This window comes from Balaenoptera physalus, assembly GCF_965194825.1.
Source record: "Balaenoptera physalus genome assembly, chromosome: 7".
NCBI lineage: Eukaryota > Metazoa > Chordata > Mammalia > Artiodactyla > Balaenopteridae > Balaenoptera > Balaenoptera physalus.
This window is the reverse complement of record NC_138886.1, coordinates 64411656-64429693: the sequence shown is the minus strand read 5'-3', so window position 1 is coordinate 64429693 and position 18038 is coordinate 64411656. Positions and strand designations below refer to the sequence as shown.

Genomic DNA, 18038 nt, shown 5'->3' with positions numbered 1-18038 from the left:
AAAGGCAATTGATCAAAATACTAGTCCCATCTAAAATAAAAAATGCCTTCACAGGAGCATCTAGCTGGTGTTTGACCAAACAACTGGACATCAAACCCAGCTAAGGTGACATATCAAATTAACCATCACAGTCTTTATCTAAGGTGGAATCTGAGGAGGAAGGTGGGGAGTTATGATAACATGGAGTGGATACAAGATGAATCTTTGGCATGAGGGAGGTCCAGAAAGTGGAATGAAATTATGATGTACTGGGAGAAAAGAGAAGGTGTTGATAATATTGGTACAGTACGTAAGAAGTACTTTGTACATAGTAAAATTACTCTGTTTCTTTTTAAATTATGTTTTACTTGTTGTTAGTTTCATCCCACTCTTCAGTCTGTTAGTATCTTTTTCTTGACCCTTGACCCCCCCACACACTATGTAGAGAAATGTCACTGTACTGCCCAACCTGGAATAATGTTCTGGTCTATTTGGTTGCAAATTTGTAGGAGTTATTAATTCTGAGTGCAGGCATAAGAGTTCCGCACTACACTCCAGAACAGAGAGGGAAAAGGGGGTACAGTTTGAAGAGAGTACCAGAACTTAAATCAGGTTTCTCCCAACACCAAAAATATCTTAAAGAACATGGTTATCATAGGAGAGTTATCTCTTGGAAGTTGTAGAATTTACTGATAGGGAAATATTCAATACATGTTGTAAAGATTTTTCATTAAAAGTAGAAGGGTTTCCTTGCCTTGTGTGTTAAAATGCAAACAAGCAAACAAACAAAAAACCTCACAAGGAAAGCCTCAAACTTTCTCCCATAATTCCCCTGAACTTCCTGGTGTCTCTGAGCCAAGAAGTCAAACAATTTAGGAAATGACTGACCCCTCCAGCAGTGCAGGAGAGTGACCTCCTCAGTCTCTTGGTTTTAAAAGCTTTTTCTGGCAAGACAATAAGACATCAACCACCACTGAGTGATGAATCGGTCCAAATAGGTCTACTAAGCATGGGGGCACTACTCTTATGGTCCCAACCTGGGTAACTGAGGGCAAAGCTACTGGATTTAAACACAAAACAAATACCAGCAGGCACTAATCTGACATTCATTTTGTAGGAAATCATGTCTATCTGACCAAGATTCTGCAGTCTTTTTTTTAATTGAAATATAGTTGATTTACAATGTTGTATTAATTACCGCTGTACAGCAAAGTGATTCAGTTATACATATATTTACATCTCTTCTTTTTTAAAATATTCTTTTCCGTTATGGTTTATCATGGAATATTGAATATAGTTCTCTGTGCTATACAGTAGGACCTGTTGTTTATCCATTCTATATATAATAGCTTACATCTGCTAATCCCAACCTCCCACTCCATCCCTCCCCCAACCCCTCTCCCTTAGGGAACCACCAGTCTGTTCTCTATGTCCGTGAGTCTCGTTCTGTTTCGTAGATAGGTTCATTTGTGTCATATTTTAGATTCCACATATAAGTGATGTCATGTGGTGTTTGTCTTTCTCTTTCTGACTTACTTCACTTAGTATGATAATCTCTAGTTGCATCCATGTTGCTGCAAATGGCATTATTTCGTTCTTCTTTGTGACTGAGTAGTATTCCATTGTGTGTGTGTGTGTGTGTGTGTGTGTGTGTGTATGTGTATGTGTGTGTATATATATATATATATATATATATATATATATATATACCACATCTTCTTTATCCATTCATCTGTCAATGGACATTTAGGTTGTTTCCATGTCTTGGCTATTGTGAATAGTGCTGCTATGAACATAGTGATGCATGTTTCTTTTTGAATATAGTTTTGTCCAGATATCTGACCAAGATTCTGGAGTCTTGGTGTAATGATTCCTGTAATCTTTCTTAAAAGGAAACAATGGGAGTGGGGGTGAGGGAGAAAGGACCAGCAGCACTGCTTTCTAAGGTTTAGGCAAGTGTGAGATGATTTTTAGTAAATCCAACACAAGTGATCATAAGGATGTAGCCTTTTTAAAAAAAGTCTTATACTCCAATATTTTAAAATGCTTCTGTTATACTGATCCAAAAGACCTGCTTTTGAAGAAACTAGAAATTTAATAAGACTAGAATAGATTTTAACACAAAGTAGGACCGAAGACACAACAGGGGACCATGTAACCGGAGTGTAGATATTAACAATTTTTTAAAAACAAATGAACACAACAGGCATTTACTCCTTTTGTAATACTTTTATTTTTAAGGAAAATATAACATAAAAAAAATCCCTATACTCAAGTATTTACCAACTTTGAGGATTACTTACATGGCTTGAAGTATTTGTATTTTTCCTCTCTTGACATTGACCATCCTTCCTACTAGTCACCCTGGAGCTTCTCCCCCAGTGGCCATGATAAGTGTTTGACCCTCCACCTCCCACCCAACCTCACAGCTCTGAGGGAGCCATCCACACTTTTTTTAGGAGAGGAAAATGACTAACTTTTGAAAATGTTTGTTGTTATTTCAGCTTATAAAATAATTGTTGTAAAGAATTCATAAACTACAGAAAAGGACAAAAAAATAACCCTTCATCATCCTACTGCTGTCAGTGGCTTCCTTGCATTCTTTTATTGCAATAAAAAAGGGATGATATTATATGTACTATTATGCATATTGCCTGTTTCCACTCATAAAAATTTCCGCATGTCATTAAATCTTCCTTGAAAACACAATTTTTAAAGGCTGCATGGCACTCAATCTCAGGCAGAGATGGTTTATAAATCCCCTGTTGGACTTTTATGTTTTATGGAATTTTCTGTTAATTGCTATTACAAATTATATTTTAGTCAACATCCATATATATATATTTTTGTGTACACATGTATTTCTGTAGGATACATTCAAAAACTGAAAATTTTGGATCACAGTATGTGCACATTTTTAATATACATATACGTCTAATTTATCTCCAAAAAATTTTCACTAATTTGCATTTCTACCAGCAAAATATAAAAATGTCTGTTTTTCCAAACATTTACCAACATGAGGTATGATTACGTTCTTTAATCAAAAAGCAGCTTGCCAACTTAAAAGGAAAAAAAATATTTGGTTGTTACAAAATTCCATACAGAAATACTCAAAGGAGAAGCGGTAATTTTTCCTCATCCCAAGACAAATGAACAGGTTTGTGCAAATACTCCCAGAATTTTGTCTATGTCTGTATGAACATATATACGTATTTGTTTTGATCAAAACTGGTAGTGTAGTTGTCTCCTATTCTGCAACTTGCTGGGTTTTGTTTTTTGTTTTTTACCAGTTAACATTGAATTGTGGGAATTTTACTAGTTGCTAGTTTATCCTACCTCCTTTTCTTATTAATAGCTGAATAGCAGTTTATCACATGATCATACACAAAAATATATATAGTCTTATTGACACTCTTTGGTAGAATTACAACAGGATCATTTGGGGTAAATAAAGTTAAAATTTGAATGATTAGGAGTGAAGGGAAGTACAAGTGTTCTTGTACCTCTTTTGTGGTATCAGTGATGAATTGTGCTAATTCATCCTAAAATGTTCCCTCCCTGACCTGTAAGAGTCATTTTGAAGAGGGACTGAGCTCCATACGATACCTGAATGAGGCCCTTTGTAGTGTTTGAACCTATACATCTCTTTCACTCATGAGTAACTGCCCATCACAATCTTCACAGATTGAGTCTACCTGTTTAGTTACCTTACCCGGTTCTCACTGTCAATAAAACAAATATGCAAATGCCTATAGATAAGCACCTTTCACTTTTTTTTTACTGAGGTATTTTTATTTCTACTCAACGTTTTTGCTCTCTTAACAAAGACATGAGAAAAAAAAATGTTCAATGCATTTGTAAAACCTTACATGTGTCTTTCTGTAAGTCACCAAACACTGGGAAAAAGGGGAAATCCTTCTGTAGGACTAATATTAAGTTTGCAATACAATTCTTGGGTCAGTTTTAATGTATTCATTCAACAAGTGTTTCTTGAGCTTCTGTTATAGCTGGGCATTGTGCCAGGTGCAGGGAATAAATAGTTGGGGAGAAAAAGACATGTGTCTGCCCTCAGGGAGCTTAGGTCCTAATGGGGTAGTCTGACGGTGGACAAATAAATAAAGCTGGGTCAAAGTTTACAGTAGAAAGTTGGCCTCTCTTCCAGGCACTACGATGTTTGCTGAGAATATTGTGAATGAGATCGTTTTCAGCAGAAATTAACCAATGAGGAGGATAAGGAATCTGAAATTCAGGAGAGTTTGTCATTGTTGAACCATTAAAGCCCTGTGTTGCTTGGGGATGAGAAGCCTTTGTATAACACTGTGTGTAATTATTGATCATGCAGGTGGACCAGGTGGACAAAGCAGCCCCCCACATCACACATTTGCATTCCCCTTCTCAAGTGGGGCTCCTGAAAAATGGTTGTTATGGGATTTACATCACTTCCCACGTGTTGAAGGCATCGGACCCCGACACTGATGACAATCAGATCATCTTTAAGATTTTACGAGGCCCCCAACATGGACATCTGGAGAATACAACAACAGGTACTGCCTTCCTTACTCCTTGTAATTGCTCATTTTAAAATACCCAGTGGCTGGCAATGCTAGACAGTAATTTAATTAAGTGCAGGCCCATTTGGTAAACACTCCCCAGGGCTTCCTGATAGATGCAGTTTATAAATCAATATCGGTGCTAAAGAGCGTTTGAAGCTGTGTTTTCCTAAATTCATCTTGAATGGGAGAACTAAATACTGATACATAGTTGTTTATTGTTTACAATTTTTTTTTCAATAACCAGATTGTAATATATTGACAGGAACACACATTGTCAGGACCAAATTCATATTTGTGACTCATTTTTTTTGTATCATGAATTCCAAGGTGATGTAAGTTCATTAAAAACAATTTTTTTGGTGTAAGTTTTCTCTGGATAGTATCTTATTTCTGCTTTATGAAGACAATGATTACAATATGTCACTAAACAGGATGGCACAGAATTTTAGATTTTATTACTATATCTTCCTACTCCCTCTCTATTTTCATATTTAAGGTACAATATTTCTGAGACAAAGTAATTTGGAAGCCTAATTTAAGTTCATTGAATTTGAATTTTAAGATAGTTACATTTTATTAATTTCTTTAAAAAATATACTTTGGCTGTTTTTAAAGAGGAGTTTGAAATAAAATAGCCATAAAATTGTATCAGCTCTTACCTGATATTTTGTTTAATTACCAGTGAAACTCATTTACTTCTTTTTTGTAGGTGAATTTATCCATGAGAAATTTAGCCAAAAGGACTTAAACAGTAAGACCATTCTTTACATCATAAACCCATCTTTGGAAGTAAATTCAGATACCATGGAATTTCAAGTCATGGACCCCACAGGGAACTCTGCCACTCCTCAAATGTAAATTCTTTTGCTTATTCAATAGTCCTGCATATAATGTCCAGAATGTAACTGATTAGGAAAGCGAAATGTTATTTTTTAAACAGAATCTAAGAGGACAAATTGATAGATTATTTCACAAGCTCATAGAATTGATTTTGGAGAGGAAAACTTCTATTACTGCTTGATAATGGGAAAGCCAATAGCTTTACAGAATATGGAAACGTTAAAAAGTTAAGTTCATTAACTTAACTGGGTCATTCATTTTATGCATGCATTTACAAATGCATATCCTTTCACACCCACAGAGGTTTCTGTCTTGACAATTCACTGGCATCCAGGACTGAGCTTGTAGGCTCATGTACAAACCATGCAGCAAGAGGTCACTCTAGGACCGTGTTAGTAACCACAGTCTCCTAAATCTAAATCTCTAAAATATCTAGAACTGGGAAGAATGAGGAAGTCAGGAAGTGCTAGCAAAACATCTTCTCTTCCCCAAAACCCAAGCAATAACTAGTGACTGCTTTTGTAAGTCAGTAAACCTATCGTAGGTAAGGTGAAGACAGTACAAAGAGGAAAACAGACTTGGGAAGATATTAAGTGATGCTTAGAATTTGTATAAAGTGTATGACTTTCAGAATAACCAGATTAACAAACCCTCAAAATTAACAACATTAACAGACCATAGTAATTTCACTCACCAGGTCCCTATTCTAAACTTTTTTGGAAGGTATACCTTCAATAACTTACCAACTGTCAGATGATCACAGAAAGATTAATCATAGCCCAGTTCTCCACGAGCAGTGTTTTTACTTTCTCTTTAAGTTTGATACCCTTCCCAGTCACCTCAAAGGAAAGTTGTTCATTTATCCTAGTTTTAGTATTTACCTTATCCTAGTCAAACTACGTACCATAAGTGAGGGGGCTTTTATGACAGAATATGGACAGGAAGAAAAGAAAAATTGAGAAATTCACCTCTGCTCTGTTCATTCTTGCTTTTTCTTTCTAATCCTGAATTGTAGTCCCAATATCTGCCAGCAGAGGTCTCTGTAGTCATTGTTAGAAAAACACGTCTCTAACAAAACATGTTCCCAGGGTCCCACCTCTATTGCCTGCAGTACCTGGTCCAGATTTTTACCGAGTGGCTACTATAGGCCAGGTGCGCAGTACAAGAAGCTGGGAAATAGGTATGAGCAAGGAAGTCCTGTCCCCTGACATTAAAATACAATCATGGCGCTATAAAAGTAAAACAGCTGCCCACCTACCATTAAAATGCTCTTGCCTCGGGATTACAATCTTTATACAAAATATATTACCTATTTGCAGTTCAGACAAATGTCTTCCAATTTTCAAGGAAATGTTTTTTTTTAAATCCTGCTCCAAAAATGTTAATAAATTGATTTCACTTGCTTTTTTTTTTTTTTTTTTTTTTTTTTTTTTTTTTTTTTTTTTTTTATAAATTTATTTATTTATTTTTGCTGTGCTGGGTCTTCGTTTCTGTGCGAGGGCTTTCTCTAGTTGCGGCAAGCGGAGGCCACTCTTCATTGCGGTGCGCGGGCCTCTCACTATCGCGGCCTCTCTCGTTGCGGAGCACAGACTCCAGACGCGCAGGCTCAGTAGCTGTGGCTCACGGGCCTAGTTGCTCCACAGCATGTGGGATCTTCCCAGACCAGGGCTCAAACCCGTGTCCCCTGCATTGGCAGGCAGATTCTCAACCACTGTGCCACCAGGAAAGCCCTCACTTGCTTTTTAATAGTTCAACTAAAAAACCTAAGAATATTGATCAGACTTGCTACTCATCAAATGCTGACTGCTGGTCTTCCACATGAGAACACAGCATAGGTGCCAGAGAATTTTTTTTCCCAAAATAAAGCTAGATTGATACTGCTTCGCCTACATACCCTTTTCAGTCCTCATTATTTCCAAGGGCATTGTTTTTGAAGATGATTTATGATTTTAAAAAATCCTCAAATTTATTGCAGAATCACAGAATTTATGACCTTACTTGAGGCTTTTAAAATAGGCTCCTACTTGTACTGGATACCTTTTTTCAGGTACTTACGCTGAAGTTGTTTCTAATTCAGCTTGTAATGATTGGAACCAGTGGAATATAATGTAAAATATGCCTACTGATGGTTAATCCCAAATAACTTTGATTTGATCTGACATATATTAAGTTGTCTCCTCTAGAGTGGGTGGGGGGAGGTGGAAACTACTCAGCGCTTATCTTTATAAATTTTGAAGGATATAGTTGGCCCTAACCTCATTTGTAAGTAGATGTTTTTTGCAACAAGAAGAACTTTTTTTTCCCAGCAGGAAGCAAATGTTGTGAATAGTGGTCTGTCTTCCCATGACAGCCAGCAGGAAGCTACTTACACGTACATTATAAATCACAGGCATTTACAATATAGGTTTCTGCTCTAGTTCATTGCTCTTCGTTTAATTGTCAAAACCACCTTTAAGTTAGGTACTATCATAATCCAGAATTTACAGGTGAGGAGTCTGAGGCAAGGAGATAGGAAGTGACTTTTCCAATCTCATACACCTAGTTAGTGAAGGAGCTAAGATGTAGGCCCAGAAAGTATGGTTCTTGAAAACCATGGTCCATGGTTTTCCTCACTGCACTAAAGGACTTTTTGCCCACTTTTAATGAGTGTGCAGAAACGGCCTATAGGAAAAGAAGCAATAGACTCAGCTCCCTTCTTTCTCTCCAGTCTTTGGCCACCAAAGCAGCAAGAAAGGGGAAATACTTACTCCTCAAGACCTTAAATGTAAATTACATTTACATTTCAATATGAGTGTGTACTCCATGGCTGAGGCACTGGGGGTTATGGGATAAATAATACACAATAAACCACTGGACTGAGAGCCAAAGAACAGGGTTTGAGCTTTGGCTCTCCCACTGACCTGGGTCAAGGCTTACTTATCTTAGTTATCTCATCTGTAAAGTGGGGACAGTACTACAATTTCTTTAGTGGAACAAATGAGGTAAAACGTATGTAAGCATCTTCTATACTTAAAGTCATTAACAAATGTGACCTGTGGTGGTGATTACTATTGTTGTTCATTCACATGGGGGCAACAGTTGACTGAAGAAGGATCCCAGAGACATTTGGTGGCCAGCTCAAGCCCATCTCTAGTTAGAAATTGACTCTGCGTTGATTCACAAAGTGAATAGTCCATATGCTTGTTAATCAATCAGCTAAATGCTGTAGAACTTTGTGTTCTTTTCTGGCTTAGACGGGATTAATAGATTAATATTCTGCATGTTTAAAGAGGTGGGGCCTTCTATAACACAGCTGAAGAGACAGGTGGGTGCAATCTGGAGCAAAATTGAGGCTCTTTAAAGAAAAGAAGGACCCATGTTCAGTGGGAATTGTCCCAGAATCTTGATCGCTAGTAAGTTTTTGCTATGGCAGCATTTCTATAGAATATCATTCCTGAAGGGTCAATAGATATTCCATTAGAAATGGTGTTTGCAAATCTTAATGTAATCAAGTTATTGCTAGCTAGCTTGCGTGCTGCTTAATGCATCAAATGCCAGAGTCACGAAGTTGCTTGTGTGCACTGGGAATCTTCGAGAGAGGGGTATGGTATGCAACATATCTCAACCTGATTTGACTATAGAACCAAGACCACCCTGCCCCAGAATAGCTCATGAAACAAGTTTTTCATGGGGTACATTTGGGAGACATTTTATTGTAAATAGAAGTTATTTTAGAACACTGAAATCCATGGAAATTTGCATCAAGATTTAGATGTGGTTAAGTGCCAAAATTTCAGGCACTGTGCTAGGCGCTTTTACGTATGTTGTCCAATTTAATCTACAAAACACAATCCTCTGAGGGTGATAAGAAAATCAGGCTCAAGGTATTTAAGTAATTGGCCAGAAGTCACTAAGTGAATGAATGGCAGAGGCCACAGTGCACCCTGACCTCAATGTGAGTGCTCATCTTATCGGCTCACGCCTTGGCGTGATTCACTCATACGCTCACGACTGTTCTCTAGTCGGATGTGAATCTCAAGATGGTCTGCATACCACCCAAACTCAGTTACACAGGACCACATCATTCATCAAAAACACCTCCGCAGACCACAGAATATAGCTGACTTCTGACCAAGCCAGTTTCTTAACATGCATTCAGGGTTGACCTCTTTCTTGTGCCCACTGCAAAAAGGTGAACTTCAAAAGAAAAGTTGACCCTTGCTGAAGTTCTGCATAACTCAGTGGCTGCTTCTCCAGCTGCTTCATGATTCTAAGCACTTTGATTCTTCTCCTCCCTTTGGCTACCCTCATTCTAGCTGTTCTGTTATTCATCCTTGGCCTTAGAAGAGAAGAGCCAAAGAAATCAAAAAAGAAAAGGAATTTCTACCAGGCGAACTTGGCAATGCTTTAGCAGCTTTTATGAAACACATTGTAGGGGAAGCGTTTGAAACTCTTAGTTAGGTTCGGCTTTCATGTTACCAGCAAGCCAGAAGTTGAAGTATTTATCTCCAGACTAGATCTAAGAAACCACAGAGGAAGGGAAGGGAAATAGCCCTTATTAAGCACCCACTGTGTACAGGTGCTTTATACATATTAACAAATTTTAATTTGCATCATTTGACGTGAATATAATTCCCCTCATTTTAAAGATAATGAAAACTGAGGTCCAGAGAGACTAACTGACCATAATCACACACTAATAAGTGGTTGTGAGATGTGTCTGACTCCAAAGCACTTGTTTGGGGTACTAGCTGTGCTGCTTCCTGTCTAAACACTGTTTCCCCATTATCATGAGAGAAAGACAAAAATGAAAACGCAGGTGTTCACAGCATTTTTATTGAGCTTAATAGCATCCTCTTTGAATTGATGTCTTAGATTGAACACTTGGAAAAATATTTTTTACCATTTCGATTTTCTTAAGTCATGTGCCACTTGATTATAAGTGAAGACCTAGTTATAAGAATAATTTAATCACAATTTTAGCTACTATAAAACCTTTCACTGAGAAGCTCAGAGTACTTAATGAGTATTCATTAAGGTTCATTTAACCTCTTTGAAGTACAGACTCATTATTATTGCACTTTGGGAAATGAGGAAACTGAGGCATAGAGAAGCCAAGTACCTTTTTTACACACTCTTGTTAACCTGGATTAATGTCCCATATCCCAAAGTAGAGTTTTAATCCCAGCTGGTGCTTTTGGTCCATTGTTCCTTCATATAAATGAACCAAGTAGCCACAAAATAAAATAACAGAAAGTATATATTTTTGACTCTACTTCAACACTATTGACTGCTTGGTCCAGACAGTTCTTTGCTGTGGGGCAGTGGTGGAGGGGGAGTTGGGTGTCCTGTACATTGAAGGATGCTTAGCAGTGGCCCTGGCCTCTACCCACTAAATAACCAGTATCACCCTCCTCCCATTGTGAAAAACAAAGCCATCTCTAGACATTGTCTAATGTTGAGAAGCATGCACAGGCCTTAGAAAACAAGAAATCATGCTTTATGATAGAATGCTCTTTTACCAATGCCACCTTTCTCTCTAGTCCAATAGGAGCTAAAGAATCCAGAGTAAGTCAGGGCTAGAAAAAACATGTGAGGATCATCTAGTCTAGCGTTTTTTTTCAGACTGTGTGAAATATGTTAATAGGGCTGGGGAGAAGAAAAGTTTCAGTGGTCAACTTAGCTTTTCAAACAGGAAGCTAAACAAGGTTCATTATTTCCTTTAACAAATATTTATTGAGCTCTCAGTCACTCTAGAAGGGACTTGGTGATACATCAGTGAACCAAAGACCCCTGTTTACTTGGAGCTAAGTACCTAAGTACTTAACTAAGTTCCTTGGTACCTAAGTAAATTAAATAGTATGGTATACACGATACGTACTTTGGAAAATGAAAGTTGGTCAGATTAAGGGGGATCACAGACACTGGATTTTGGGGACAGATTGCGATTTTAAATTGAGTGATTAAACAGATTTTCTCGTGCTTGACTTAGAGTGAGAGAGGGACCAGAAGTCCCATCCCGTTTAATTTCTACTCCTCCATCCTGTATCTTTCATTCACAATAGTTGTTGGGAACCAAAATTTGGCTTATACATTAAATGAAATATTCTATTGTTTTGAGTCCCCGCAATCACTTAGGGAAGGTTTCTCCCCTGGGGATGACTTTCCCCAGGGAAACATTTGGAAAGGTCTGGAAACAGTTTTGATTGCTGTAACCAGAGGGGAGTGGTGTGGTTAAATCTGGTGGATCTCATGAGTCGAGGCCAGGGATGCTGCTAAACTTCTTGCAATGCACAGGACAGCCTCCCACCACAAAGAATCATCTGGTCCCAGATGTCGATAGTGTCAAGGTCGAGAAGCCGTGACCTAGGGCCTTAAGGAGTTCTCATGTCCTGCTAAATGACTTGAAATGATTGCCTTGTGGGCTTCACAGAAAGTGTATCTGTAAACTTAATTTCTGACTTTAGAGTGAGCTTTACTTTGTGATCATAGAAGGGAGGGATCATTAAAATGTGAAGATTTGAACCAACTCTTGTCTGCATGACACCTGCCAATCCAGAGCTTCCCACATTTCTTTCATGGGGTCCTGCACCTGGTTACCTACATGATACCAAGCATACGTCTGTGTGGCTTCTTTCAGGGAGAATTCCCAAGTGATTGACTACATCTCTTACTTTTCTTTCAGGTGTTTGTGTAGAGTTTTAGCAACCCCAGTCTCAGTGTAGAAAGCTCTTCTTAAATACAATACTGCAGAAAACAAAAAACACATTCAAAACATGTGTCACACATATCCTCTAGGTATGCAAGTGCTTCGTGACTTAAGTATTTTTCTGGAAAATATATAGCCCGGCTTAAATTTCATGGCTTTTCAATAGATCTTTATTATTTGTAGGGAGTAGTTTTAAGAAAATAAAGTAGAACATTGTGTAGTGACAATCTTAACCTCTAAGCATTATGAAGCATTCTAATGGTGTATCAGGATTATGCATGCACTTTCCCAAACACCAAGACCCTTAATGCTTTGAAGCTGAACACCACTCTGCATGGTCCCCTTATGGATCTAGATCAGCAATCAAATCACATTTCACTGTAGGCCTTGGGGTCACCTGGACCTGCAGAGTGACACTGATGAATTTTTGCTGGTCATGGTTAGCGTTAGCAATGAATGGATTCTTAGAAGGTTGAACATTGAAACTCATTTGAACCTTACTGAGACTTAGCTGAAATCCATCCCGTGTATCTATTTCACTCCTTCCCATTGTTCCCCTTTCCTCCTCTTTTATCTTTCTGTCTTTTCCCCCAATCCCTCTTGCTGATATTGTTTTCCTTTCTCATTTATCTGGATCCTTTAGGAATTCTTTGCAATGTGTTATTTCTATTAGCATTTATAACATCCTTGTTGCTTGTTATCTTGTGATTCTTTAAGCATAGTCACTTATTTCTTTATTTCTTGATCTGTTTCATGACAGATTTGAAGTCAGTTGCATCAAAGACCCATGAGGGGTCTTTGAATACTATTGAATATAAGGATCCTATTTTCATGTCAAAATTTTGTGAAGCCCAGCATGCCAATAATAATAAATTTCATATGTATTGATTGAATAAACATTCATACAAATTCATTCCACACTCCCACACTACTCTTGTCCCACTGGCTCAGGGTTAGTGGAGTAGGAGACAGTGCTATTGAGTTTATTTCGCTCGTGAACTTAATCTATAGGATGTGACTGTGACACATGACTGGTACAAGGACATACAGTGATTATTAGAGGATAAACTTACTCTCTAATATGAATGATCTACAGGAAAGTCTGGAGAGCCCTGTGAAATTTGTGAATTCTATGCTCTACATAGTAGCACCCAGAATTTCTAGCTCTGAAAGGAAAAGAAAATTGTAAAGTAACTTTAAAAGTCTAGAGGAAAGAGCCTGAATCTAAGTGAAAGTTTGGGAATACAGTAAGGCAACCACTGAGGGTTTTGTGAATGGAGAATGAAAGGGAAATGAATAAGACACAAGCAATGGAGGTGGGTTAAATGATCATAGTGAAGATTGCTCATGTCTTTATTGCTGAAAGGTTACAGGGGGTAAAGAATGTAAGAACATATTTGAAGAGAAATGTTCAGGTGAAACATTTCAAGTTTTCTCACCTCAGAAAGGGAAACACTTCAGGGTAAAGATAAAATTGTAGTCCCCTGCTTGAGCTCAGACTGCAAGAGTCATGAAGAACTTCTGTTGGGAAGAAGAATGGTAGAGAAGGAATAGGACATTTGGTTTCAGATTTATACTGGGGATTCCATCTCTGCTGTCTGTTAGCTTTGTCATAGCTTTTGGCCTTCGAGGTAGTTATTTAACCTCTCTAAGCTTGGTGTTCTTTTCTGAAGAAAAGAAAAAAAAAAGTCCCTCTCCATGCCATGGGGATTAAAGAAGTCAGTTTCCATCAAATGTCGGGCTTACTAAATATAGTGCGGAAAAAAAGACCACCCTCTATTTAGCAAGTTTATTCAGTTGTATAGCTGCATCCAAGGTACATATTAGCGTAGCCCTTTTATACGCACAGAGGAAGGGACAGATAATGCTTTAAAACACATGCATATTCTAACTCCTAGGCACATCCTCTAAGATATCTTGTTATTAAACTGAACCCAAGTTCAGAGAGGACCTGTGCCTGGAAATGATCTTGTTGTATCAATGAAGGAGGCCAAAAGATAGGAGAGAAGATTTCACATCAATGTCCTTTCCAAAAATGAACTTCTCCTTGAACTTAACACCTGCTCCTTTCCCTTCTGAACATGCAAGTAGGAGTCCCTTTTCTATCACTAATAATTGTAGGACCTCTGATAGACTTTTAACCTTATTTCTGCGTTTGTAGAATGGAATTCTAATCCGTGCTCTACATCACAGCATTGTTGAGAGCAATAAATGAGACAGTGACAGTAAAAGTTCTTTGTGAGCTAAAATGTCCCAAACAAGTGCAAGGAGCTTGTAGCATTGGTGTAGGTTGATGAACCACTTCTGTCTCCCGGTGTGGACCAGTGGTTCAGCCTCCTACCCAGCAGAGGAGCCCCTCAGGCATCCATTATGCATTTCTCATGACTTTCTTTCTTCTTTTCCTTACATGCATAGCTTGGAACTGAAGTGGTCTCGTATCGAGTGGTCACAGACTGAATACGAGGTCTGTGAGAATGTGGGCGTATTGCCCTTGGAAATTACCAGAAAGGGATATTCCATGGACTCGGCCTTTGTGAGTGTAAAGGTAACAACTCTGTCAACTTTCAAGCTAAAACCTCGGTTGCTGGTTGGGGCCTCTGATTATTTCCTTTGAAAAATTCAGAGTAACTAAAGAAATTTCAAACTGCACGAGTGTTGCACTATTCCCGAGAGTCTAAGTACAAAACCTCCTTGTCCTTCCATCATTTATCCAGGTGCATTAGCTCCTAGATAGGATTTTTCTAACCCATTTTTAGTTTTTAAATCTGGTCTTTAACTCTTGAAGTTTGATTTCGCAAGGGAGATCTATCCAACCTAGTGAACTTGGGCCAATCTCTGCTTTGGAAAGGAAAGTTGTAGGCAAATGTAAGTCCCCAAGTGGCTTTCTCTTAGTATGCACCAGGACCATTTCCTGTGGTCTCAGTGGGTGAAAAAATCAGGGAACACACCTATCTTAAGCTTCACCCAGGTCACGCAAAATTAAGAGACCATGTATCAATACAGGCACCCTGAAATATAAGGAATTTTCAATAATTATTTTTGGACTAGTCACCTGCTATTTCTTTACACTGCCATGGGCCGTGGAGCACACCCTATGGCTTCTAGAATTGAAAGATTTTTCTAGGAGTCACTATAAAAATTGCACTTCAAGTGGATGAGAGCATGAAAATCCTGTACCTACGAATGCTGGTGAATGAGCCTGAAAGACTCCCCTCCTCAATCTAAGGAAAAAAGCAGTGATACTAGCTTCTGGGAAAAAATGCCATCTCAGTCAAGTCTCAATTACAATAATAAGTTCAAATCACCCTCACAACCTTGTGCACATAAATTCTACTATATCCAGACTCAGTATTTATCTTTCTAGTGGGCATAGGGTCTTTTTCCCTGATCTGGGGTGTTTTATTTTTATTAAATCATCAGATAACTGGGTATCCCCTCTACTTTCCCAGTAGATTGTTTATGGAAAAAGAAAGAACGCCACTTGGATGTTTTTCTAATATTCTTCTGTTCCTCCATAAAAAGCACCATATGCTCTAGTCTGGAGTTTTGGGCCACAGAACCATTCATCTTGCCAGGTAGAAACAACAGACGTAGTGTGACGGAACCTTTTGTCTGCTTAAGCTGAGTGCACACAGTGAAGCTGCCAGCTGAGTCTGCAGGCCTTTCGCAAACAGCCCGAGTCCTTCAGGGACCACTCTGCTTACAGCACAGCCTGCTGCTTTAGACTGGAGCTTATTGGCTGCTTGGCTGGGAGGAAGGAGAAGAAAGTACTTTTACCCTACGTTGTTTGCCCTGGTTTGAATCACACACCTGCCCCGGACTGATTTCTGCAGCCACCTTGACTCAGCCCATTCCTTTTCCCACATAGGATTCTGTAAGCTCAGTGGTGGTAAATACTAGGTAATTGCACGTGCAAGAACCACATGGGGAAATGTAACTCCCAGCATATGATGGGTACAGGTGTGCAATGGGCTGCCTTTCCACAGTGAAAGGTTGTTCGGGAGGAGCCTTGGCATTGTGGAGAAAGAACAAATGGGAGCTTAGGAGGCAATACTCTTCTTGAGCAAAATGTTTCCACTGCAGACCACTGGCAGATGTTAGGGCCTTTGGTTAGAAACGCAGATAATGTCTGAGGCCAAAGAAATAGGAATTTGTAAGTTTTTACTTGCGCCCTTCATCCCTTTGTAAGAAAGTGAAGGAATAGAGTTACTCACTTTCCCGAACATCTCATTCAAGGACCTCTTTTTCAAACCAGCTGAAGCTTCTTTTTCAAACTCCTTTTCAACCGTATTTCAAACTAAATATGTCTTCTTCACACATATTTAGGCTCCTCTGGGGGAAGTTAAGGGCACGAGATGTCAGAGCCCTTAAATCACCTCTGTTCTTCAGCCCTGGGGGACGGGAAAAAGGGGTCAGCCAATTGTCTCTTTAGACTGGACCAATTTTTTTTTTTTTTTTTCCAACTTACTTGAAGGAGCTTCTGAAGCCCTTGGTTCTGGGTGTGGATGGCCTTTGTGTGGCTGTTCCCCAGGACTGTCATCCCCACAGAGCCCTCATTCATGTCTGTGAAGAGGAATGGTTTCATCCAGGTGCGAAAATGGACCAGACTTGTTTTAGTTCATCTGGTCTAAAGGCTTTCAGTGCCCTGAGCTCACAGGATACCTCCAAGCTGGCTGACAGATCAGCACCCCGGTTGTCAGGAGTACCCGCTTTTCCTTCTCTTCACTGCCCTTCTCCCTTTCCTCCAAGGCATTATTTTAGGACCTGGTTGGGGTAGAGGGAAGCCCATGAAATAAAATGATATTTGTAACAAAGAGAAGTATACTGTTTAAAATTCACATTACTTTCTCCAATAACCGAATCATTTATAAAGGAGAAGAAAAAAATAAAAAAGTTTTATGTTTACTTCCATTGATATTAGTCTAGGAAAAAGTTAACTTTAAGGAAGATGGGTCAAAAATGATGAATTATAATTAAAAAAACACTTAATGTTAAAAACAGATTGGAGAGCATGAGTTTAGTCTAGTATGAGATTACACTAGATGTTTTTCTATTACAGAATATTTATTTTTATTAAAAAAAAGATTTTTTTTTTTCCCCTGTTAAGGTCAACCAAGTGTCAGCTACAGTTGGAAAGGATTTCACTATGACTCCATCTAAGCTGATTCAGTTTGACCCAGGTACGTTTTGCGTCTACACTTTGTTCATGTTTTTGTAAGAAAGTCTGGAGATGGTGCAAAAGACAGACTATTATGCAACTTCAGCCAACTAGAAACTCCTCAGGGACAAGATCACCCCACTCCCAGAGAGATGAGTTTGGACTTGAGGTTTTGCCCCTCATATTTTATGTTATTACTAGTGAGTATTTATTTAAAATGAGAAGAGAGATCATAACAAATAAAATATATAGAATATTAAAGCAAACATCCAAAAATCCAGAAAAAATGCCATTAAAAAAAATTATTCAGAGGTCTGACACAAAGCTGAAATAATGTAATTAGCCTCATATTTTGATGGAAATTTTTTGAATGTTATAGTCATATGGATTCCTAAAGGGTCATTTCTAAACTATCTCTCTTGGAATAGGCTGACATGAACAGATTCCAGGGGAAATTATTATTTAATTAGATAACACCTGTTTTGTTTTAAGCGTTTGGAAAAATTTTGCTAGGTGCAAAAAGGAGTACACAAGCATGGGGCCTGTTCTCAAGGATGTTCTATCCTGTGAGAAATACAGACATGAAAACAACTCACTAATAGAGTACATTGTGACCCCAAGGATGTGCCATTGTTCTGGCCAAGGAAAATCCTGGAAGACTTCCTAGGGGAGTTGGTAGCAGAAGAAGGGGACTTAAACTGCAGGACAGACATACGTTCAGCTAACTGTGCCTAAAGCACCAAGGCGGGAGCCATGCCCCCTTCCCCTGGTTTCTGTAGATGGGGACCAGTAGCTCTCCCTCACTGCACTGCATGGT

General features: G+C 38.7%; 1 protein-coding gene across 7 annotated transcripts in view; it reads left to right on the top strand.

Moving 5' to 3' along the window:
* The window catches only part of FREM1 (FRAS1 related extracellular matrix 1), a 197453-nt gene that overhangs the window by 129858 nt on the left and 49557 nt on the right, over positions 1-18038 (top strand). For 6 of the 7 annotated variants that reach the window (XM_082467908.1, XM_082467907.1, XM_082467909.1 and 3 more), the window contains 4 exons: positions 4325-4526; positions 5245-5389; positions 14479-14608; positions 17171-17243. In XM_082467908.1, the coding sequence (XP_082324034.1) occupies positions 4325-4526; positions 5245-5389; positions 14479-14608; positions 17171-17243 (550 nt within the window). The remainder of the gene's footprint in view (positions 1-4324; positions 4527-5244; positions 5390-14478; positions 14609-17170; positions 17244-18038) is intronic. The other variant, XM_082467911.1, reaches the window with a different exon arrangement.